This window comes from Artibeus jamaicensis, unplaced genomic scaffold, assembly GCF_021234435.1.
Source record: "Artibeus jamaicensis isolate MK-2021 breed Jamaican fruit bat unplaced genomic scaffold, CSHL_Jam_final contig_936, whole genome shotgun sequence".
NCBI classification, from domain to species: domain Eukaryota; kingdom Metazoa; phylum Chordata; class Mammalia; order Chiroptera; family Phyllostomidae; genus Artibeus; species Artibeus jamaicensis.
This window is the reverse complement of record NW_026522017.1, coordinates 538,081-563,982: the sequence shown is the minus strand read 5'-3', so window position 1 is coordinate 563,982 and position 25,902 is coordinate 538,081. Positions and strand designations below refer to the sequence as shown.

The window sequence follows — 25,902 nt, the reverse complement described above, 5'->3', positions numbered from 1 at the left end:
AGACTCAACGAGTTTGTCCATTTCATGATGGGGGATTTACAAGCACTGAGTGTTAAGCAAATTTTGACCGAAAACAGCACGACTCCCATACACCACTCTCCCTATTCACCCTGTTGCCCCAAGGGACCTTGTTTGTTCCCAGGATGGAAGAGTCCTTAAAGGGAAACGTTTTACTGATGTGGAAGAGGTGAAACAAAATGGCAGGAGCACCAGAAGCCATCAAAATCGAGGAGCTCAGCAACTTCTTTGAGCAGTGAAAAAATGTCTCACAGGTGTATTGTGTCAGATGGAGAGTACTTTGATGAAGGTGACTGAAGTTTAAACATGGAGGAATGAATATACAGTTTTTACAAATCAATTCCTTTCGGGGGGTCCCCTGCATAGTACTTGCTGGTAATTATTGGTATTTCTGTGGTGTCAGCTGTCACTTCTCTTTCATTTCTGATTTTATCTGGGCCCTTTCCCTTTTTTTGGATGCAGCCGGCTAAAGGTTTATAAATTTAGTTTAATTTTCAGAGAACCGACCCTTGGTTTCATTGATCTTTGTTATTTTTTTTAAACTCTGTGTTGTTTATTTCCACCCCAACCATTATTATTTTCTTCATTCCACTTTGGGCTTTGTTGTCCTTTTTTCTGGTTCCCTTGGGTGTAAGGTCAGACTGTTGTTCACTTGAGGTTTTTCCTGGTTTTTGAGTCAGGCCCGTTTTGCTTTAAATTTCCCCCTAGACCTGCTCTGTCCGTGGCCCGTAAACCTGGGGCCGTGTCCTCTATTCTCCTTCTCCAAAGGTACCTTTTGATTTCTTCCTTGATCTTGTTCTTAACCCATTCAAGTGTAGCATATTATTCAGCTTACACATTTTTGTGTGTTTTTCATTTTCCTCTTGTCATTATTTCCAGGTTTGTACCTCTGTGATCAGAGAAGATGCTTGGTAGGATTTTAGTCTTCTTAAATTTACTGAAACATGCTTTGTGGCCTCAAATGCAGTCTACACTGGAAAATGTCTCAGGTGCCTTGGAAAAAACTATATATTCTGCTTTTTTGGATGAGTTGTCCTAAAAATAACAAAGTCCATCTGCTTTTAATCTTTGTACTACCTTTACAGTTGGTTGATCCCACTGCTTTTACTAAGTGTTTGCCTTTTGTCAGTGAGTTTTCTTCTTTCCTATATTTTCTTATTTATATTCTGGGTCTTTTCTACTTAAAAAAGTCCTTATAACATTTCCATAATACTTGTTTATTTTTATTTTTTTTAAGATGGTATTGATTTATTTTTTGAGAGGAAGGGAGAGAGAAAGAGAGGGAGAGAAACATTGATGGGTTGCCCCTCACAAGCCTGCAGCTGGGGACCAGGCCCCGCACCCTAGGCACGCGCCCTGACTGGGAGTGAAAGCAGCGACCTTTCAGGGTGCATGCAGGCTGCCACTCAGTCCACTGAGCAATACGAGCCATGGCCTATAGTACTGGCTTTGAAGTGATGTACTCCTTTAGCTTGCTGAGAAACTCTTGTGTCTCCTACAATTCTAAACAATAGCCTTTCTGGGGAGAGTAATCTTGGTTTCAGGTCTTTGTTTTTCCACACATTGAGTATTTTGTGCCAGTCCTCCTACCCCGCATTGCTTTTGTTGAGAAGTCAACTGGTTGTCTTTTGGGAGCTCCCTTGTACATAACTAACTGCTTTTCACTTGCCACTTTTAGGATTCTCCCTCTGTCTTTAATTTTTGGCGTTTTGATTATGATGTGTCTTGGTGTGTGTTTCTTTGGGTTCGCTGTGTTTGGGACTCTGCACTGGTGTGTACATTTCGTTCACAGGTCAGGAAAGTTTTCAGTCCCTTGTGTTCTCTCTCTCCTCCTCTGGTGGCCCCGTGACACGAATGTTGGTGTGCGTAATGTTGTCTCAGCTTCCTAAACTATCGCATATTGAAAAATTCTTTTTTTCTTTTGCTGTTCCGAATAGGTTTTCCACTACATTATCTTCGGGATTACTGATTTGATCCTTTGCTTCATTGAATCGGATGTTGATTCCAACTAATGCATTCTTCATTTTAGTTATTGTATTCATTATTAACTGGTTCTTTTTTATGGTTTCTATTCCTTTATTGAAGTTCTGAGTTCATCTATTTTCCCCCTAAGTTTATTGAGAATCCTGATAACCAATGTTTTGAACTCTGTGTGTAGTAAGTTATCTATATTTTTAGTTCTTTTTTTCGGGGATTTTTGTCCTGTGCTTTCATTTGGGACATGTTTCTTTGTCTCCTCATTTTGGCTGCCTCCTTGTGTTTGTTTCTATGTTTTAGGTAGATCTGACACTTCTCCAAGTCCTGACAGAGTGACCGTGGGGATTGGGTATCTTGGGGGGCCCAGTGACTCAGTCTCCCTGTTCACCTGATCTGGGTGCTCCAGGGCTGTCCCCTGTGTGGCTGTGTGTGCCCTCCCATCATAGTTGAGCCCTGACTGCTGTTAGCATGTCAGTCAGTGAGATAGACCCTCAGGCAGACTGGCTGTGGGGCTGTCAGGGACTAGAGCAGGCGAGCTGTGGTGTGGGGTCTGATTCCAAGGAGCAGGAGTCACCTTGGTGGACTGTGGTGCCAGCTGAGTCTGCTCTTTGGGTGCATCCTTTGTGGTGCAAGTTAGGTGGTGCGCTGGTGTGGTCTGAAGCTGGCCACCATGTATACTGGTTCTAGAGCCTCTTGGGAGGGTCTCTGGTGCAGGACAAGGCCAGTCACTATTTGTGCCCAGCATGGAGTACCTGCTGGGAGCTACAAAGTGATCTGTGGTTGATTGTCACTTGTGCTGGGCTTGGCAGAGCTTGGAAGAGGCCGTGCTGCAAACCAAGGCTGTGCTGCAAACCAGGGCAGGCTGCCACTGTACCTTGGGGGCACCATGATGTGAGCTGAGGCCAGCCACCACTTTTGCTAGTTGTTTGGCTGCTTGGTTTAATCTGTATTCCAAGCCAACCCTGGCTGCATCTTATGCCAGGCTTGGGGCCACCTGATGGAAGTTACAATGTAAGTTGAAACTGGTCACTGCCTTGACAGGTTTGGGGACACTTAGCAAAGGTACAGGGCATACCAGAGGTTACCACTGCTTATTTGGGGTTTGTGGACCTTCGAGAATTTTTAGGAAAGTCTGCAATGAAAACAATGTAAGCCACTTGTGTGGAAAAGCTCCTGGAGAAGTTCAGTCAGGGCACATGCGTTGGATTGGGCGGGGTTTCAGGGAGTCACCAGGGCAGGCCGGCTGGTGTTAGCCAGGTTAATGGAGCGCACAGGTTGGGCACTCACCTGTGCCTGCCAGCTGGGTGGGAGGAGCGCTTAACAAAGGAACAATGGCATCTGCCAGCACTCTGTCCTTTGGAGGGAGCTGCCCTGACCCTTGCCCTTCCAGCCCTCACCCCAAAGCTAGTCAATTCAATTACTTTCCATGTGTTCCTGGTGCCCTTTGTGCTGCTGCCCTGCCCTGGAGCCCAGAGTGGGTTTCTGAGTGAGAGAGTCTGTGTGGGGGCCCTCAAGTGGGACGTGTGGGACTTTAGCAGCCCTCCATCTGGGATGCAGTCCCTGCTGGGTTTCATGGAGACTCCTTTTCGTGGCACCTGTGCCCTGGACTGTGGAGCCAATTGTGGGGCTGGGGCACTTGCTTCTGACCAGGGAAGTGGGTGTGGAGGCGGGAGTCTCTGCAGCTGTCCTGTTCCTCCTGAGTCTTAATCACCACACGTGTGTGGGGCAGGCCACTCTGCATCTCCGGCCCGCCTACCCGACTGCCTGTGGCTGCTGCTTGATGTCCTTAATTACAGACTTCCAATCAGGTGGTTCTGTAATTTAGTTGTAATGGTGATGTGTTTGTGGGAGGAGGTGAGCTCAGCATTTATCTACTCCACCACCTGGACCGGAAGTGCCTCTTGATTTTCTTAATGATATCTTTGGAAGAGTGAACATTTTTAATTTTGATGTGGCCCAATTTATCATTTTTCCCTTGAATTTCATAGTTTGTATCCTATCGATATATCTATGTCAGTGCTACAAAAGATTTTACCCTGTTTTCTTCTAGATATTTTATAGTTTACATTTTTATGTTTAGGTCTACGATTTATTTCAAATCTATGTTTATGTTAAGTGGGAGATTAACTTCTTTTATTTTTGTAAATGGGTATCCAGTTGTTCCCACAGCATTTGAGAAATCTTTTTTTTTAATTGGGTTACCTTGGCACCCTTGTTGAAAATCAGCCGACTTCATATTGCTAGTTATCCTAGACTTTCTGTGATATTTTACTGATCTGTACGTCTGTCTTTGTGCCGGTTACCTCAGTGCCTTAATTATTGTAGCTTTATGGTACGTCTTGATATCAGGCAGTATAAATCATCTTAGTTCTTTTTCAAAACTGTGTAGCTATTTTTGGTCCTTAACATATCGCCACTTAGCTTTTAGAATAACTTTCTCCATTTGTACAGAAAAATGCGCCAGGGTGTGCATGGGGGGAGTAAAAACGACATAAAATTTCCGACCTGAACCCTTTTTAGGTGCACCAGAGTGCTAACTGTTCACACATTGTGGTACAGCCGGTCTCCAGAACTCACCAGTCTTACAAAATTAAACCTCTGTGCCCTTCAACAATTCCCCACTTCCTCTGTCTGTAGCCCCTGGTCACCAGTCTACTTTGTTTCCCTGGTTTTGACAACTCTAGATACCTGGTACGTGACATCATGCAGCACAAGGCTGTGTGACTGGCCTGTTTCGCTCAGCATATGCCCCCCGGGTTCATCTCCACAGTTGCATGTGGCAGCATTTCCTTCTTTTTACTGGGGGATAATACCCCGTTGTAGGTCTGTCCCGCCTGTGTTTCTGTTTCTCCACTGAGATGTGCGCACTGTACGTACACTCGTCGTGTGTGTGCCGTTTCATCATCCGTTTCAACCCACTTGGGTTGCCGCCACCTCTTGGCTACTGTAAATAGTGCTACCTGAACCCAAGTGTGCAGGTATCTCTTTGACATCCTGTTTTCATTTCTTTTGGATATATACCCAGGAATAGAATTCCTAGATCACTAACAATTCTATTTTTAATTGTTTGAGGAACCTCTATACTGTTTCCCATAGCGGCTGTACCTTTATATATTCCTGTCAACATTGCGGAACAGTTCTGATTTTTCCACATCCTCACCAGCACTTGTTATTTTCTGTTTTTTTATGGGTTTGAGGTGGTATCTCATTGTAGTTTATATTTTCATTTTCCTAATGATTAGTGAGGTTGAGCATCTTTTATATGCTACGCCCATTTTAACAACCAGGTAGTTTATTTTTGCTGTTGGAGGAGTCTTTTTCCTCCCCGTCCTGTCATTTTATTACACGGGACAAGGATTTCCAGCACAGTGTTGAAGTGGGGAGAGTAGACATTCTTACTTTACCTGCTCTTAGGGGAAAGCATTTAGTCTTTTATCAAAAGACTAAATTATGTATGATGTTAGCTGCCCTCTATCAAGTTAAAGAAGTTCCCTTCACTCCCAAGTTACTGAGAATTTAAAAAATACTTATCCAATGAAATAATATGGTTTTTCTCCTTTAGCCTGTAAAGCGATAGATACCCACATTAGTTTTCTATTGCCGCTCTAACAAATCTCTACAAAATTAGTGGTTTAGAACAAAATGGCTGTGGGTCAGAAGTTCAAGGTGATGTAACAGGCTAAAAGCAAGGTGTTGGCAGGCTCTAGGGGAGGGTCCATTTCCTGCTCACTTAGGTCGTTGGTAGAACTCAGTTCCTTGTGGTTGTACAACTGAGGCCCCTGTTTTTTTGCTGGCTGTAAGCTGAGGGCTGTTCCCAACCCTGGCAGACAAAATGATGGCTTCCCAAAGATATCCATGTCCTGCTCAGAGCTGTCACAGGAGTCGGTCACAGGAGATGAGACAATAGAGCAAAGACTGGAAGGATGCAGGACTGTGAGCCAAGGAACTCTGGCGGCCTCTAGAAGCTGGTAGAGGCAAGGAAACAGATTCTCCCCTAGAGTGTTTAGGAGGAATGCCACACTGCTGACACCTTAATTTTAGTCCAGTGAGACTGATGTCATAGTTCTGATCTGCAGAACTGTAAGATAATGAATAGTGTTGTTTTAAGTGATGAAATTGGAGGTAACAATACAGAAGCAGTAGGAGACTTATGCACTGGCTTCTGGAGGCTGTCTCATTCCTTGGCTGTGGCCTTCTCTCTCCATCATCAAACCCAGAAACAGTGGATTGTATCTCTGCATCTTGTTGCACCCCTTTGATGCACTTTCCTGCTTTCCTCTTCTGCTTTTAAGAGATCATGAGATTAGAGTGGGCTGCCCTGGACAACCTAGGATAATTTCCTACCTTAAAATCAGCTGATTGCCTTTGTAGCCTTAATGCCTTTGTGACCTAAATTCCTTTTTGCCATGCAACACATTCACAGGTTTTAGGAGTAAGATGCAGACATACTTGTGGGGCCACTATTCTGCCTGCCATAATTGCATTCATTGATTTTTAAGTTGTTAAAATATATAGAGAACAAAATTTACACTTCAACAATTTTTGAGTGTGCAGCTCAGGTATTAAGTACATTCAGTGTTATGCAACCACTACCACCATCTCCAGACTTACATCGTCTTGCAAAACCAAAAGTCTGTACCCGTTGAATAATAGCTATATACCATCTTCATTTAAATACTACCCATCTCCTTACAATCACCAGTCTCCTTCCTGTCTCTCTGAACTTGACTGTTACAGAAACTTCATATTGGTGGGATTGTGCAGGATTTGTCCTTTTGTGTTTGGCTTATTTTACTTAGCAGAAAGCCTTCAGGATTGAGCCACACTGTAGCATGTGTCAGAATTCCTTTCCTTTTTAAGGCCAAATAATATTCCTTGTATGTATGTATGTACTACATTTAGTTTGCCTAGTCACCCAACTGTGGACATTTGGATTGTTCCCACCTTTTGGCTGTTGTGAACAATGCCGTTGTGAACACGGATGTACAAATATCAGCTCAAGTCCGTGCGCCTTCGATCCTTTTGGTGTATACCCAGGACTGGAATTTGATATTATGAGGAATCACCCCAGCATTTCCCACAGCGGCTGCACCGGTTTACTGTACCACTGGCAGTGCATGAAGGGTTCCGATTTTTCTGCATTCTTGCCAGTCCTTTTTACTTTTTTTCATGACAGCTGCCTTAACCAGTATGAGGTGGTATCTCATGATTTTGATTTGCATTTCTCTAATGATTAGGATGTTGAGCATATTATCATGTGCTTATTGGCCATTTTGTGTATCTTCTTTTGAGAAATATCTAATGAAATCCTTTGCCCATTTTGTAGTCTGTTTTTTGTTGTTGTATTATAGTTCTTTATATATTCTGGGTATCAGTCCCTTATCAGATGCATGATTTGCAAATGGACCTCCCTTTCCACTGTTTGCCTTTCACTTTGTTAAAATCTTTTGCTTTGTGAAGTCATTTATCTGTTTGTTTCTGCTATTGCGTGGACTTTGGTATCATATTCAAAAAACTGTAACCAAAATCAGTGTCTTGAAGTATTCCTCCTGTGTTTTCTACTAAGAGTTTTATTGTTTTGGTTATTAAAGTTAGGCCTTTGGTCAAATGTGAGTTATTTTTTGTATACATGTAAGGTAAGGGACCAACTTCATTTGTATGTGGATATCCAGTTTTCTGCACTTGGTTAAGTGTTCTTTACCCCTTTGAATCATCTTGGCACCCTTGCTGAAAACATTAGGCCGTATATGTGAAGGTTTATTTCTGGGCTGTCTATTCTGTTGGTCTCAATTTTTTTTTATGTCTCTGCTAGAACCACAGCATTTTGGTGTCAATTGGTAGTAACGCCTGAAATCAAAAAATGCAAGTCTTCCAACTTTGGTTTCCTTTTTCAAGATTGCTTGGGCTATTCAGGATTCCTTGTGAATCCATATGAATTTTAGGATGGACCATTCTGTTCTGACATAAAATTCACTGGGATTTTGATAGGGATTGCATTGACTCTGTAATTGCTTTGTGTAGCATGGAATTTTAAGTAAGTCTTCCAATCCCCAAACATGAGATGCCTTTAATTTTATTTGTGCCTTTAATTTCTTTAGGTTTATTTACCTATATGTAAATGGAATTTCCTTAATTCCCTCTAGAAGTTTTTTATTGTTAGTATATAGAACCACAAGTGATTTTTATACATTGATTTTATATCCTGCAACTTTGCTGGATTTGTTAGAACAATTGTGTTGTTTTTTTGTGTGTGTGTGAAACCTTTAGGGTTTGTATTATCTTCTTTATGTATATGCTAGATTTGATGTGGTAATGTTAGCAGTATTTTTGTATCTGTGTTCATAAGGGGCATTGGCTGTAGTTTCCTTGCAATGTCTGTCTGATGTGGTATGAGGGTAATTCTGGCCTTGCAAATGTTCCCTCTCCTCCACATTTTGAGTTCGTATAGTATTGCTAATATCTTTTCTTTAAATGTTTGATAGAACTTATCAGTGAAGTCATCATGGTGTGTTTTCTTTGTAGGAGAGTTTTTAACTGCAGATTATTATGAATTCAAATCCAGATTTTAATTATATTTTATTGGTTTTTACAGTTGTCCTGATTTTTCACCCAGCACTCCTCACTATCTCAGGCAGCCCCCCCCCCCCCGCACACTGTTCATGTGTCTGAGTTCTTTGGTTACTCCATTTCCCGTACTGTGAAGCAGAGCCATCCCCGTGGCTTCTCTGCAGCTACCTGTTTGTTCTTAACCCCCTCACCTCTTCACCTCTTCCCCACACCCCCATTCCATCTGGCCGTCATCAAAACACTCTCTGTACCCACAATTCTGTCTCTGTCCTTGTTTAGTTTTTCAGATCCAGTTGTTGACAGATTTGTATTTCATTGTTCATAGTGTTGATCTTTTTCTTAAATAAGTCCCTTTAACATTTCATATAATAATGGTTTGGTGACGATGAACACCTTTAGTTAATTTTTTAGTTTTTAGATTTTATTTATTTTTAGAGAGGGGAAGGGAGGGAGAAAGAAGGAGAGAAACAATATACGGTTGCCTTTCATGTGCCCCCTACTGAGGACCTGGCCCAAAGCCCAGACATGGGCCCTAGACTAGGAATCAAACCAGCGACCCCATGGTTCGCAGGCTGGCACTCAGTCCACCTAGCCACACCAGCCAAGACTGCTGTTTTTTGAGGTTTTGTTTTTTTGTCTGGGAAGCTCTTTATTTGTCCTTTGATTCTAAATGATAGCTTTGCTAGGTATGGCAGTCTTTGCTGTCGGTCCCTGCTTTTCATGACTTTGAATACTTTTTGCCAGTCCCTTACTAGCCTGCAAAGTTTCTTTTGAGAAATCAGCTGACAGTATTATGGGAACTACACTGTAGGTACTAACTGCTTTTCCCTTGTTGCTTTTAAGAGTTTCTATCTTTAATCTTCGTCATTTTAATTATGCTGTGTCTTGGAGTGGACCTCTTTGCATCTGTCTGGTTTGAGACTCTGTGCTTCCTGGACTAACCTCAACCCTTTAACAAGTGAGGGACATTTCCTTTTGTTGTTTTTTCAAATAGATTTCCAGTTTCTTACTCTGGCACCCCTACGATGCCAATGTTGGAATTCTTAAAGTTGTCCCAGAAGCTACTTACACTATCCTCATCTTTTTGGTTTCTTTTTTCTTCTTGGTTTTTGGTTCCTTATGTTCCAAATCATTGATTTGATTCAGGCTTCATCCATTCTGTTGTTTCCCTGTAAATTGTTCTTTATTTCAATGAGTGTATCCTTCATTTCTGATTGGGCCTTTTTTATGCTGCTGAGGTCCTCACTAAGTTCCTTGAACATCCTTATAACCAGTGTTTTGAACTCTGCATCTGATGCATCTGATAGATTGCTTATATCTATTTTGTTTAGCTCTTTTCCTGGAGTTTTGGGTCATGTTTCTTTGTCTCCTCATTTTGGCAGCTTCCCTGTGTGTTTCTACGTATTAGGTAGGGTTGCAATGACTCCCTGTCTTGGTAGTGTGGCCTCATGTAGTCGGTGTCCTGTAAGTTCCAGTGACACAGCCTCCCTTGTCACCCAAGCTGGTAGTCAAAGTGTAACCTACTGTGGGCTGAGTACATCCTCCTCTTGTGGTTGAGCCTTGGTTGCTGCTGGCAGATCATTGGGAGGGATTTACTCAGGCCAGTCAGCTGCAAGGACTGGCTGTGACCACTGATGACCAACCTCTGCTGTCCATGGAGGATCAGCTGTGTAGAGGTGGGGTGGGTAGTGGTGCTCCCATGTGGTAACTGTCTGCTGGTTATGCTGGCCCTGGGGTTTCCCGGATAGTGCTGGTTATGCTGGCCCTGGGGTTTCCCGGATAGTGCAGGCCAAGTCAGCCCCCACCTGTGTTTTGCCTGGGGCCACCCTGCCTGAGCTATAAATCAATCTGAGATGGCTACTGATAGTTCTGGGCCTGGGGCTCATGGAGGCCAGCTGTTGCTTGTTAGAGAGGAGGATTTAGGAAGTTGTACAGTATGAGCCAAGACCAGTCTTTCATATGGAAAAGCATCTTGGGTGGGCCCACAAATTGGGTGGGGTAGAGTCTCTGGGGATCTCCAGGGCAGGGCAAACAGTGCTAGCCAGTTTGATGGTCTCAGATATGGCACCAGCTTGCCAGCCCGAGGGTTAAGAAAAGGGCATCTAGCTTCTGCTCGCTGTGATGCCAGACACCTCAGCCTCCCCCTGCGTGCCACTGGTGCTCAAGTCCAGAGGGACTGAGCCTGAGTAAGTGAGTCCGTGGGTGGGCTCTTTAAGAGAAACTGCTTGGGGTTCCAGCTGTTTCTTCTACCAACTCAATCCCCACTGGTTTTTGTAGCCAGAAGTTTTGAGGGCTTACCTTCCTGACACTGGAACCCCTCACTCCCAAGATGTCCAAAACGCATGGATGTGGGACCAGCCCGTTCACGTCTGCACCCCTCCTGCCAGTCAAATGTGGTTTAATTCCGTAGTTGTCAGACTTCCATTCAACTCGACTTCTGATGGCTCAGTATTTTAGTTGTCATTTTGATGTGGCTGTGCGGGGACAAAGTATGTCTGCCTATACTGCCATTTTGACCAGAGGTTCTCCAATGCAGCTTTTAATAGGTTAGGTTATCAATTTAGATTTTTGAATATTTTCTTGAGGTTTGCATTTTTTATCACCTGAAAATATTCATGTTGTCATGTAATGTATTTTTCATGAATTTTGTCTCATTCATTTTAATCTTGGCTCTTTTTTGTCTATCCCTGCATGGTATATCTATTTCTAAAGGAAACATAAGTACACATCTTGAACTTTCACATAATGAACAATCTTTCACCTTGGCTAATCAATATCCTGACTTTTAACATTGTAGATCAGTCAGAAGTACATTTTTATCTAAACTGAATCAAAGTGGGTGTAACTTCTTTTGTTAAGCATTGTGTGCGTGCGATTTGCCCATGTGGTTGCACAAAGCAGTAACGTGTCCACTCTCGTGTGCGAGCGTACTATGGTTTGTCTGTTTGCTCGACTCTGATGGTGGTTGTTGCCCCGACCCTTTAGTCATGGTTTTTGGGGAACAAACTGTATTTCTATTGGGTATATCCCTAGGAATAGATATACACAGTTAGTTATTCAGAGTGGTTGAATCCATTTATACTTTCACCAGCAGTCTAAGAATTCTAGTTGCTCCAGAGCCTTACTTATATTTAGTGTGTCTTGCAGCCTTTTTGGTGCCACCCATTTTTTATTATTTTTTTAATTGAAGCAGTACAGGTTTATGTGCAGTTCTAAGATCCACAAGAGGCATCTTGTGCACTTTATCTAGTCTCCCCTCCCTCCCGGCCCCTCAGCGACATGGATGCAATCCACAAATCAGATTTTTCCACTTTTACATGTGTGTATTCAGTTCTACACAATTTTGTCCCTTTCAGGGGTTTGAGCGTCAACCACCAGTCAAGACAGAACAGTTCCAACCCCACAGCACCCCTTCTGCATGCGTTACCTACCTGCTCTTTCCACCTCCACCAATAATCTATCCTCCATTCCTAAACTTTAGTCATTTCAAAGTGTTATATGAATGGAATCATGCAGTAAATAACTGGGAAGCTTTTTTCACTTAGCATAATCCCAGAAGAGTCCTTTTGGCCTTCCTCCGTTACTTTGTTTTAGAAGCATTCCCTGTGGGAAACACACACTTGAATTCATTTTAGTTAATTTAAAAAATATTCAGCCCTCATTTTTAATAGAATTGATTTCTTTATATTGTGATATATTAGAGATAACTCCTTCTAGCATATGTTTTCAATTTATTTTGCTTTCTTCTAGTTTCTGTTTTCTCCAAATTGATCATGTGTCCTTTTTGGCATTTTCACCCTGCTGTTTTGGAAGGCTTGTTTATTGAATGAACTGCCGCAAAAAAATCTCCAAGACCTGTTTTTGCCTATACTCCAGTGGTCTCACACAATGTTTGTATTCATCCATCCTTTTAAATTGTGAAAAACACACACATATACACATAGGAAACTGGGAGACGTTTCTGTACTCTGGTTTATCCTCCCAAATATTTGTCTATGCATTTATAATTTGTTCTGTAACATGGGATATGACACATACTTTTCAAAAGTTGCCCTTAATGTATTAAATAATATTCTTTATTGGTATATATTCAGAGCTACTTCTTTCTCAAATAGAGGACAGTATTTTATGGTATGAATGTGCCATAAGTTAACACTTAACTCTATTGAATAAATTCTTAGTACTGATAGAGCCATCTTTTAATTTTTAAAAAATATATTTTATTGATTATGCCATTAGTTCTATTCCCCCCACCATCCCCTTTAGTTTATGACCATGTGTCTCAAGTTCTTTAGATTCTGTATTTCCCATACTATTCTTGCCCTCCCCCCATCTATTTTCTACCTACTCCCACTCCCCTGTTGCTACTCCTTCATGGGATCTTCATTTCTATGGTCCTGCTCCTGATCTAGCTGTCCTCTTAGTTTGCTTTTGTTTTAGGTGTGGTTGTTAATAACTGTGAGTTTGCTGTCCTTTCACTGTTCATCTTTTTTATGTTCTTTTTCTTAGGTAAGTCCCTTTAACATTTCATATAATAAGGGCTTGGTGATGATGAACTCCTTGAACTTGACCTTATCTGAGAAGCACTCTATCTGCCCTTCCATTCTAAATGATCACTTTGCTGGATAGAGTAATCTTGGATCTAGGTCCTTGCCTCTCGTGATTTGAATGTTTCTTTCCAGCCCCTTCTTGCCTGTAAGGTCTCTTTTGAGAAATCCGCTGACAGTCTGATAGGAACTCCTTTGTAGGTGACTGTTCCCTTAGCTCTTGCTGCTTCTAGGATTCTCTCCTTCATTTTAATCTTGGCTTATGTAATTATGATGTGCCTTGGTGTGTTTCTTCTTGGGCCCACCTTCTTTGGGACTCTGAGCTTCCTGGGTTTCCTGGAAGTCTATTTCCTTTGCTAGATCGGGGACGTTCTCATTTATTATGTGTTCCAATAAGTTTTCCACTTGGGGCTGTTCCTCTTCCCCTTCTGGTACCCCTATAATTCGTTTGTTGGAGCACTTAAAGATGAGGAGAGGCTTAGGAACCTTCAGGACACTTTTTTTTGAATTCTTGTTTCTTCATTCTTTTCTTCTTTCTGGTCCACTCCCTTGATTTTTGAGTCCCAGTTTCCTTCCCATTACTATTGGTTTCCTGTGCATTTCCCTTAATTTCAACTAGTTTAGCCTTCATATGTTCCTCTAATTTGTGACTAAAATCAACCAGTACATGAGCATCCTGATCACACCAGTGTTTTGAACTGTGTATCTGAAAGTTTTGCTATTTCTTGGTCGCTTAGAGTTATGGGTTCTGGGGCTTTGAGCAGTTCTTCTTGAGCCATGTTTTGTTCTGTTCACGCCTGTTAACGTATGAGGAGGGGAGCCCCAGGTGTTCACCAGGGCGGGGTAAGAGAGGGGCAATGGCAGTCCCCTCTGCTGCTTCCTGCCACTGGGGCCTGTGCGGTCTTACTGCTTGCTCCTTTGCTGGTCTATCTGCACACAAATGTGTGACCGAGGTCAGCCAGCTGCCTTGCGCCCTCACTGGGTCGGTCCAGAGGATCTTTCCTGCCCGACCCTGCTCTGCTGCTGGCTCCGCCCCTCTTACCTGTCTGGCCAGTGGTTTGTTGTTGTCAGACTTCCGTAATTTTCTCTGTTTTGTTACTAAGTAGCATAGATGGTAGGTAGAAAACAGATGGGGGGAGAACAAGAATAGTATGGGAAATATAGAATCTAAAGAACTTGAGACATGTGGTCATAAACTAAAGGGGGGGAATGGTGGGGGAGGGGGTGTGCAGGGTGGAGGGGAATGAAGCGGGGAAATAGAACTGTAATGGCATAATCAATAAAAATCTATTTAAAAAATAAAGATAACAGTCTTGGCCAGGTCCCTTTGACTGGGGAGAATTATAAGGTACAAAAAAAAATTAATATGGCTTTGAGCATATTTGGGGTGAGGTACCAGCAATATCATGCCAGTGATCTGATATTTTTCATTTGAACCTTTCACTAGAGTTAAGCCTTTTGATTTGAACCTAGAGCTTCAAATCCATGTAAAATGATGCTTCCTGTAGTCACCATTTATAAGTATAATGTAGCAAGAAATCATGGGCCTTCCATAATCCACCAGCAATGGAAGTCGAAGGAATGAAAGTATCTTATAAACAAGAGGTGTCCTCATTTTGGTGTTTTATCAGAAACTTTTTTATCTGAATATACAATTTTGTAAGTGGAGCTTACTAAATATTGTCCTAGAACTATCTGGGACCGATCCTGATTTATAGCAAGAGTCAGATGGTACTGTTTGGATGAACACTTAAAAAGGTAGTGAAAACAAGCAAACCTAGTTAATAATGGATGGGATATATACTATGTATATTTTTTCCAAAAGTGCCACTTTTTCTCCCGGTGACGTATTTGATTTCAAATAAGCTTAAGCTTCTCTAGTTGCAGTACACTTCAGGTATGATTTTTAAAAGAAACCAGGAGTATCAGTTCGTTTTAGTGATGATAATGTTTCACTGCTTGTTCATTTATGTATGAAAAGCTCTGCGTGTAGGTGGGAAAGCAGTCTTTGCTTTGTGTCTCTGCATCCCTCTTGCTTCTTTGGAATGAACTTTGGCCGAACCATTTTAAATTTTCAATATATTGAGCAATGTAGATCCACTCAATTATTCCAAAGAATCACTGTTTTAAGAGAGGTAGAAAGCAGATACTCAGCTCGCGGGTATCGGGCATCCCTCCAGCAGATCAGCTGCACAGGGAAGACGCGCTCACATTGTATTCACCGCTACCGGACAACTCACAGGCAAGCCAGGAAAAGTCATTCACATAAGGGAGTTTCATTAAAGGTACCAAAGTTCCATATTATGATGATGGTGTGCTCTCACAATGTATATATGCCTGTTAAAAATGCAAAAAATGAGAACTTGAATAAGTAAGAGTGTAAAGGTGACCAGTAGATCAAAAATACAGACCTACCTACACATCAAAACTGATGAAAGCAGCTCCTACAATATTATAGTGAAAGAATTTATATTTTTGTAAATCACATATATAAAGAATGACAGCACTATTGCCAAACATTCTGGTAATTTCAATAAATAATTTGGCATAATTCTAAAGAGAGAAGAGTTGAGATTAGCTAACAAAGCTCAGGTCAGAAATGAAAGGATAGGCAACAACGAGACAGTTGCAACTGAAGAAGTTGTTACATACTTGTCTACAAAAGTAGAATGAAGATGCCCCCTAATTAAAAAGACGCAGGAGGGCACTCCGACACTGACAGTGACGATTCTCTGCGAAGATCACTGTTAGGGGCTCTGCGGTCCTACACACACAAACTATAGGTAATGGGAGGACAGAGCACAGTGACAGACTTGATTATAACTCTCAGCAAAGTAGTATCTCAAATTCAGTGTTCAAAACAAATCACACCTTTTTTAATACATGGGGGACATTCATAACCATATTTAAGCACCAAACACCACTATCAGAAATCACACAGTTTTATGTCATCACCATGGAATATAACAGATTAATAATAAACCTGGCTCTTTTCACCTGGAAGGTTAAAACATGCTATTATCAGATTTATCTAGCCTAGTGTGGCACATGAGTTAGCTGTCACTGAACTAAAAATATAAAATAATTCACAGCAATATTAGCACACACATCATCAGTAACAGGCTAGTGTGATGGTATTCTATAAAATTGAAGTTCATTATTCCCAACTTTTTATAAATAAAAATTGAGTCTACTAAACCCTCACTTAATGTTATTGACAGATTCTGTAACTTTAAGCCAAATGACATCATAAAACCAATTTTACCACAGGCTAATGGATATTGACAAGAATTAAGTTCCTGTACCATCTCATCAACATTGTAACTAAAAGATATTAAACAGCCTGACATTATTTGAGGATCAGGTGTATATTCTCCTACTTAATCTTATAATTCAACAGTAAGACAAATAACCCAATTAAAAATAGGCAAAAGATTTGAATAGACCTTTCTCCACAGAAGACAGACAAATGGCCAGTAGGCAAAAGATTTGAATAGACCTTTCTCCACAGAAGACAGACAAATGGCCAATAAGCATTAAAAAAGATGTTCAGTATCAGCCGGGAAAGGAAAATCAAAACCACTTTATATCCACTGGGATGACTAGAAGCAAAGAGCTGGAAAGTACCTTGTGTTGACGAGGAAGTGCAGAAGTGCCGCTGGTGAGAAGGTGCAGTGGTGCAGCTGCTGTTGAAAACACCGGGAGGTACCACGTGGTCCCGTGCTTGTACTCCGAGCTGTATATCTGAGAGAACGGAAAATGTCTGTTGCCCTAAAAGATGGTACATGAATGTTCATAGGAGGCTTATTGGTAATAGCCAAAATGTGGAGATAACCCAGTGTCCCACCACGGGATGAGTAGTTAATGAGTGGTATTAATCAGCCACAAAAAGGAACAAATACTTATAGATGTTACACAGATGAACCTTAGAAATATGCTCAGTGAAAGAAGCCAAACACCAAAACCACATATTGTACGATTCTGTTTGTAGGAAATGTCCAGAACAGGCCAGTCCACAAAGACAATAGATTAGCAGTTGCCAAAGGTGGGAAGAAGTGACTGCTAAGGGGGTGTAGGGTTTCTTTATGGGGTGATGACAACGTCCTCAAATCAGACAGTGGTGCTGGCTGCCCAACTCTGAATTGCATACATAGAATGGTCGGCTGTATGGTGTGTGAATTACATCGTAAACAAAAGCAAAAGGCAGTAAAGGAATATCTGCAGAAAGCATCTACCATCCCTAGGACTTGGAGAACAAAGGAAAGGCGTTGAATTCATCAGAGCCAAACCTGGATCTCAGAACCAGGCCTCTAAGACCAGGAGTTACCCAGCTGGTGCCAGTTTCTGTAAAGGGAAAAGGATAAGACAAATTTGGGCAATACCGACAGAGAAGCAAGCAAATAAACCTGAAGAGTGTGACCAACTGGGCCATGGCCAGGCACGACACTCAGGGGCCTGTACCCGGTTATGTCTCCCTTCAGAGAACTCTATTCCAGGCCCTAACAAGGAACCGGCTGGCAGAGCTGAAATGTGGTTTGCAGTTCCTGGCCCCGGAGCTGAGAGACAGGAGCTTAATAGGACTAATCAGCATTTAGCAACTTAAAGAGGAATAAATAGCCTTCATCTGTGTAAACACAAAGCAATTAAAAAGTATAATACAGGACTTAATGTACAATAACAAAAGCAAACCCCTACACATATAGAAAATTTACCAGACATAAAACTTATAAAATAACCCCTGTAAAGTATACTTGGAACAAATGTAAAGCATAATGATGACAGATAGGAACAAACGTAAAGCATAATGATGACAGATAGGAAGACTATTAGGTTTCCCCCTAGGGAATCAGAAGATGATTATGAGGTTCCATTGAAAAGAACCTAGAAAGTCAAAAACAACAACAAAGAGGAGTGTCAGTAGCCCTACCAGATGTGAGAACATGTTATAAAGCTTCTGTAAAACCACAGTGTGCAACTGGTAGATGAGGGACAGACCAATGGAAAATAATTTTAAAAATTCAGAAAGTAATTAAAACCACAATGAGATACCACTTTACACCGGTCAGGATGGCTATCATAAACAAAGCAACAAACAAACGTTGGAGAGGTTGTGGGGAAAAGGGGACCTTAGTTCACTGTTGGTGGGATTGCAGGCTGGTGCAACCATTATGGAATTTTCTAAGAAAACTAAAAATGGATCTGTGCCTTTTGACCCAGCAATTACACTGTTAGGACTATATCCTAAGAACCCTGAAACACCAATCCAAAAGAACCTATGCACCCCAATGTTCACAGCAGCACAATTTACAGTAGCCAATAGTTGGAAGCAACCTAGGTGCCCATCAGTAAATGAATGGATCAAAAAACTATGGTACATTTACACAATGTACCATAAAGAAAGAAAAAAGGAGCTCCTACCCTTTGCAACAGTATGGATGGAACTGGAAAGCATTATGCTGAGTGAAATAAGCCGGAGGTGAAAGACAAATACCATATGATCTCACCTTTAACAGAAACCTAAACAACAAAACAGACAAGCAAGCAAAATATCACCAAAGACACTGAAATAGAGAACAGGCTGACAGGGACCAGAGGGGAGAGAATTTCAGGGGAAAAGGGGAAGGATTCACATGGACAAAAATTAAGGCAGGGGGGAATGGGAGGGAGGTGGGGAGCACTGGGGGGGTTGGGATGGGAGTGAAAGACAGAAAACTGTACTTGAACAAAAATTTTAAAAAATCCAGAAAGTGACCCAAGTGCCTTTGGAAATTGAAGGATAAAAATGGCATTTTAAATCGGTGGAAAAATAATTTGAACAAGTGGTATCCTGATTACAGAACAGCCATATGAAAAATAAAATTGATTTCATCTTCTATACTATATATTAATTCCAAATGGGTCAGAGATATAAAAGTGAAACTGTACAATGTCCAGAAGAAAATGTAGTAAGTTTGTTGATAACCTCAAAATAAGGACACTTTCTAATTTGGACTCAAAATCCGAAAGAGAAAGGGAAAAGTAGATGAAGCGTTACTATTCCATAGATATAAGAAACAAATTAAACATTTAAAGAAGAATTACTATGAATCCTTCTCAAACTATTTCATATTGCAAGCATTACCCAGACAACAAAACCACACAAAGACACTACTAAAAAAGAAAACTAGGCCAATATTCCTGACGAACATAGAAAAATTCTCAAAATATTTGCAAACCAAATTCAAAGCATTACAAGGATCACACGCCATGATCAAGCAGGATTTATTCCAGGGATGCAAGGATGGTTCAACATACATAAATCAGTGTGATACGTCACCTTAACAAAATGAAGGATAAAAATCATATAATTACCTCAATAGACGTAGAAAAAGCATTTGACCAATTTCAACACCCATTTATGAAGAAAACTCTCAACAAAGTGGATATGAGAGGAAATATACCTCAACATACTAAAGACCATACTTGACAAACTTACAGCTAACATCATAATCAGTGGTGAAAGCTGGGAAGCTTTCTTCTAGCGCAGGAACAAGAGTAAAGATCACTCTTTCCACTTTTATTCAAATATTATTGGAAGTCCAAGCTAGAACTATTAGATAAGAAAAAAGAAATGGCCCTGGTCAGGTGGCTAAGTTGACTGGAGTGTCGTCCTGTGCACCAAAAAGGCTGCAATTCCTGGTTAGGGCATTTGCAGGAGGCAAGTGATCAGTGTTCCTCCTTCCCTCCCTGCCTTTAAAAATCAATGAACAATCCTTGGGTAAGGATTCAGAAGGAAGGGAGGAAGGAAAAAGAAAGAAATGGCATCCAGATTGGAAAAAGGAAGAAGTAAAACTGTCTCTATTTGTAGATATCATGATATATTGTATATATATAAAACATATGTATATATTATATACATGAGTATTTTATACATACTTATATAAAATATTTAGTTTTACATATACATATAAAAACTTCACCCAAAAAGTGTTAGAACTAATCAAAGCACTCAGTAACGTTGCAGAATTACAAAATCACTATACAAAAATTAGTTGTGTTTCTGTATACTAGCTATAAGTTACCAAAAATAATTTTAAGAAAGCAATCCCATTTACAGTCACATTTCAATGAATAAAGTACCTAAGAATTAATTTAACCAAGGAGGTGAAAGACCTATATACTGAAAACTGTAAAACATTTATGAAAGAGATGGAAGAAGGTACAAATAAATGTAAAGACTTTTGGTGTTCATGGATAAGAATGAATAGTTAAAATGTCAATACTGCCCAAAGCAATATACAGTATTTTTTTTCTATTGTATTTTTAAAAATATTTTATTTATTTATTTTCAGAGAGAGGGGAAGGAAAGGAGAAAGAGAGAGAGAGAATTTTGTTCCCCACTGGAGTGGGTATGTTTAGCAATATACAGACTCAATGCAATCCGTATCAAAATTCCAATGGTACTTTTCACAGAAGTAGAACAAACAATCCTACAGTTTGGGAACTACAAAAGACCCCAAAGAGCTGAAGTAATCTTGAAAAAGAAGAACACAGCTGAAGGTATCAGAATTCTTGATCTCAAACTATATTACAAAGCTATAGCAATCAAAGCAGTATGGTATTGGCATAAAGCCATACAGAACTGAATCAAGAGACCAGAGATAAAACCACACATATAAAAATCAACCAATTTACAATAAAAGGAATCAGGAATATATCATTGGAAAAGGACAATCTTTTCAGTAAATGGTGCTGGGAAAACAAGACAGCACATGCAAAGGCCTGAAATTGGATCACTGTCTTAAATCATACATAAAAATCAACTCAAAGGTTAAGGACTTCACTATAAGACCTGAATGAAACCATAAAATAAGAAGAAAACAAAAGTGGTAAGCTTCTTGACATTGGCCTTGGTGATAACTTTTTAAAGGCAGCAAAAAAGAAACAAAACTAAAAAGATGTTGAACAGCAAAGCAAACCAACAATAAAGTGAAAAGGCAACCTACCAAATGGAAGAAAATAGAGTATTTGCAGATTATATATGAGGTCTCTCTGGAAGAAGTCCAGCCATTGTTAATATAACAAGAATGGTTTGTGCAACATCAGTGTAATCTGGCAGTCAAGGAGAGTGGACTGGAATGCACATGCATGAACAATGACAGCTTCACTGTACTAGTCAGTGGGGGCAGTAGATGGTGTTGAGTGAGCATGCGTGCTGTGTGGCTGTCACATTCAAAATGACTGAACAAGTAGAGCAACAAATCTGCATCAGATTTTGTGTTAAGCTTGAACATTCCTTCATGGAAAATATTTGGATGATTCAGAAGGCTGCAGCTACGGGCAACTGGTGATTGGCAGTGCCATCATGACAGTGTGGTTGCTATATACATTATAGATTTGGTGCTCTGTGACTTTTGGCTTTTCCCAAAACTAAAATCACCTTTGAAAGGGAAGAGATTTCAGACTGTTGCCGAGATTCAGGAAAATATGACAAGGCAGCTGATGGCAACTGTGTGAGGTCCTAAGGTGCCTACTTTGAAGGGGACTGAGGGGCCATTGTCCTGTGTACAATGCTTTTTGTAGCTTGCATATTCTTCAGTTATGTGTCTGGATACCTTCTGGACAGACCTCGTATATCTGATGAGGGTTAATATCCAAAATACTAGGTTGGCCAAAAAGTTTATTTTTGTGTTATGGCTCTACTACTGCATAGTTGTCTTTACCTTCATTCAAAACAATTTTGTTAGATTGTATTGTGACAGCTGTCAAATCAGTGTGCATTTCAAAAAAACTTTGAATATAGTGCAGCCACTTTAATATTTAAGATGGAAGAAAATATGCAACATGCTTTATTTCAAAAAAAGGCAAAACAACTGAAACACAAAATGATCTGTGCAGTATATGGAGAAGGTGCTATAACTGATCAGACATATCAAAAGTGGTTTATGAAGTTCCTTGGCACTATTGACATTTGACCAAATAGTTATTTGCTGTGCACTGTCTTATGCATTGGAAGACATTTAGCAGCACCCTGGGCCTCCGCCCACTAGAAGCCAATAGTGGGAGATAGCCCATGTACTCAAAATATCCAAATCAATAAAGTTATTAGTGAAACTGAAAAATGTGCCTTATTTTATGAAAAAAAGATAACAGACTTTTTGGTCAATCCAATATATAAATAACTCATACCACTCAATAGCAAAACAAAAACAAACCCAAACAATCTGATTTAAAAAATGGACAGAGGATCTGAATAGACACTTTTCCAAAGAAGACAGAGAGAGATGGTCAACAGGTGCATGCAAAGGTGCTCAACATCAGTAATCAGGAAATGGAAATCTAGACCACAGTGAGGTATCACCTCACACCTGCCAGAAATGGCTATTGTCAAACGGAACAGTTGGTGAGGTTGTGCAGAAAAGAGAACCCTTGTACACTGTTGGAGAGAATGTAAATTGGTACAAGCACTATGGAAAATAGTATGGGGGTTTTCTTGAAAAATTTAAAATAGAATTACCATTTGATTAAGCAACTCTACTTCTGGGCATTTATCTGAAGGAAGCAAAACCACTAACTTGAAAAGGTATCTGTACCCTCATTGTTCATTGTAGCATTTACAATAGCCAAGGCATGTAAACAGCCTAAGTGTCCATCAGTGGATGAATGAATAAAGAAAAGGGATGTGTGTGTGTATATCAATGGAACATTATTCCCCCATTAAAAAAAGGGAAATCCTGACAACTTGTTACCATGGGTGGAACTTGAAGGCGCTGTGCACAGTGAAGTCCCAGGCAAATACTGCACAATCTCACTTATGTGTGGAATTTAAAACAAAACGCCAGACTCATCACAGATTGGTGGCTGCCGGGGGGGGGGGGTGGGTGAAGGAGTAGCTGAACACAGTCAAAAGGTGCAAAGTTCCAGTTACAAAACCAGCCCTGGGAGTGTAATATACAGCATGGTGACTGTAGTTAAAAATACTATATTATATATTAGAAAGTTGCTAAGACAGTCGATCTTAAAGTTGCCATTACAAGGAAAAAGGAGAAATTTGTTAACTGTGTGTGGTGATGGATGGTTACTAGACATATAATTATTTTGCAATATATATTAAATCATTATGTTGAACACCTGACACTAATGTTTTGTCAATCATATCTCAATTTAAAAAATAGATCTTTCTAAATTAAAAGAGCAATCTAATAGAAAAATGGGCCGAAAACAGAAGTCAGTTCACATAAACAGGAAAAGCAAATGGTCCTTAAACATATGAAAAATGTTCTATTTCCCTCATAATAAATAAAACATACCTGATACAACACACCATTGTTCACGAGAGACTGGTACAAACCCAATTTGACACCATGTTCTTTTGCTGAGGCTCTGGGTACAAGGAACTCTCGTCAACATTGTTGGTAGGAATGACAGAAAAGGTCATTTCTATGGACACGTGGGCGTATGTGAGAGAATTATACACACTCACTCTCTGATGCAGCAGCTCTACTTCTGGGTTTGGCCCCAAAGCGGTTAGACTGTTCACTGCAGCTCCATCTGTGAAGGGCGGAGATTGGAAACAACCCAGACGTCCGCCAGTGCATCCACTCAGTGGAGTGCTGTGGGGGGAAACAGAGCAAGGTGCAGCTAAGTGAAAAAACCAGCCACGAACAAAATAGGACACCGCATGTGCGCTTTTATGTAAGAACTTGTGTGTACTGTGTTGTACACGTTTGCTTGTATTTTCAAAAACACAAAGGGATAAACTAAAGTTAATATGCATGGCCACCCATAAGGAAGTGGAGGGAACGTGGGTTAGACAGAAAATAGACTCCTCTGAATGTACCTCGTTTTCTAGTTTTTACCTAGAAACCACTTAAATGTACAGAGTTAAAATAAATCTTGAAAACCAAACCAATCCATAAAAATTGGGAGGATAAAAAGGGAAGCAAATGAACCAAACTGTATGTTAGGTTGGTAAAGTTATCAAATGGGAATTTTTTCAAGTGATTTTCAAACACCAGTTGCAATCAGAAAACTCTTGGGCATCTCCTGTCAGTAACGTATCGGTCTTGTCAGTCTGCACCAGTTGGATGCACTGTGGATCCAAGCAAAGGGGTCCATGTGTACGTGGGCTAAACTGAACTAACGCTTTCAGTTTAAAAGAAAGACCTACCAGTATAAAAAGCTACAGTGAATCAAAAACTCCAGTCTTTCTATGTTCAGAGGCAAAGAATTTTGCAAGAACACGGCATTAAAAGTTTTAGCCGGTGGATCTTGTTCATTTTTATATCATAGATATATTTTTATATTTAAAAATATCTTTTAAATTTTATTTTAATCATTGTTCAAGTACAGTTTTCTGCCTTTCACCAACCCCCAGGCCTCCCCACCTTGTTTTTGTCCATGTGTCCTTTCTACTTGTTCTGGCAAACCCTCCCCATTTACATCACCGATAGCTTTGCTGTCAAATCCTTAGTGGGCCGAGTTCTCTTCGTGTCTGTTCTCATGTATCTTCAGCACCGCTCCATCCAGCTCTTTTCCTTTCTTCCTTTCTGCTGCATCCGAATTTTTTGACAGGATCCTTTTTCAGTTGTAGCGTTCAAAAAGAATCAGTAAAATACTGACACAGTTTAGGGTAATGTGTGCAGTATTAATGCATTAGGATACTATGCATTATTAGGGTACTAATTATTAGGGTACTGTGGCAGAAATATTTGGGCAGTAGTGGTACTGCCCAAATACCACTTAAATCATAATAAGGATCATAGCAATGGAGTTTTCATATCCATCTCATTTTAGTAATCCTAACTTCCTCTTTCTACATTGCAAATAATTTGTGTCTGTTTTTTTTAGATGGTTATTCTTATGAAAAGGAAGCAATGGAAAATTGGATAAGCAAAAAGAAACGCACAAGTCCCATGACGAATCTTGTTCTTCCCTCAGCGGTACTTACGCCAAACAGGACTCTGAAAATGGCCATCGATCGATGGCTAGAGACACATAAAAAATAAAACCGTTTATTTTTATATTATGTACATTGTATCAGTGATCTCATTTGAATGATTTAAGAGTATATACTAATAAGATATTATGAAAGGCAAAACAGAAGGACAAAGGTAATCTTAAATTTAGTTATCTATAAAAACTCTTCAGTATCTATTTTCATTCTTTAAAACATGGACTGAACACATCTAACCTCTTTTCTATTTTTAGTATAAAATCTTGTATTAATAAAAAAATCTTAACTTTTAGAGAAATAAAGCTTTAATTTGCAGTACCCACTTTTCTTCTTAGGTATAGGTCATACCACATTACAAGCAAACATCAGAATAATCTATAACAGATATTGAAACCCTAGTTAATAGCCATTTATTTGATAATTCTTTGGAATCCCTCTAAGGAGAATTTGTAGCAAAGTAATTGTAGATTTATGAATAAAATAATTTTCATATGTTTAATGAGTTTTGTTGGATTATAAATCTTCAAGGTGGTAATGATTATTTTTCTCCATTGTCTAAAACCATTGTATAAGCTGGAATTATGTTGAATATAGTGTTAAATTTGCAAAAATATATAAAGTGGCAGATTAGCCTTTTTTAGCATATAGAATTATTGAAGTTTCTACATAATAGTCTAAACTAGACTAAGCTAGGGGGACTATACAATTTTAAGTATATTTTATTATGCTATTACAGTTGTCCCAATTTTTCCCCTTTGCCCCCCCCCTACCTGGTAGCCCCTTCCCTCCAGCAAACCCCCCTTAGTTCATTTCCATGGGTCGTGTGTATAAGTTCTTTGGCTTCTCCATTTCCTATAC

At 40.2% G+C, this 25,902-nt stretch overlaps 2 protein-coding genes across 6 annotated transcripts in view; one reads left to right on the top strand and one right to left on the bottom strand.

Moving 5' to 3' along the window:
* The window catches only part of WDSUB1 (WD repeat, sterile alpha motif and U-box domain containing 1), a 73,194-nt gene extending 47,651 nt beyond the window's left edge, over positions 1 to 25,543 (top strand). For both annotated transcript variants that reach the window (XM_053655164.1, XM_037140443.2), the window contains one exon: positions 24,939 to 25,543. In XM_053655164.1, the coding sequence (XP_053511139.1) occupies positions 24,939 to 25,096 (158 nt within the window). In that variant the 3' untranslated portion in view covers positions 25,097 to 25,543. The remainder of the gene's footprint in view (positions 1 to 24,938) is intronic.
* TANC1 (tetratricopeptide repeat, ankyrin repeat and coiled-coil containing 1) overlaps positions 22,969 to 25,902 on the bottom strand; it is a 222,223-nt gene continuing 219,289 nt past the window's right edge. For all 4 annotated transcript variants that reach the window (XR_008389666.1, XR_008389667.1, XR_008389668.1 and 1 more), the window contains one exon: positions 22,969 to 23,701. The gene's annotated coding sequence lies outside the window, so the exon portion shown is untranslated. The remainder of the gene's footprint in view (positions 23,702 to 25,902) is intronic.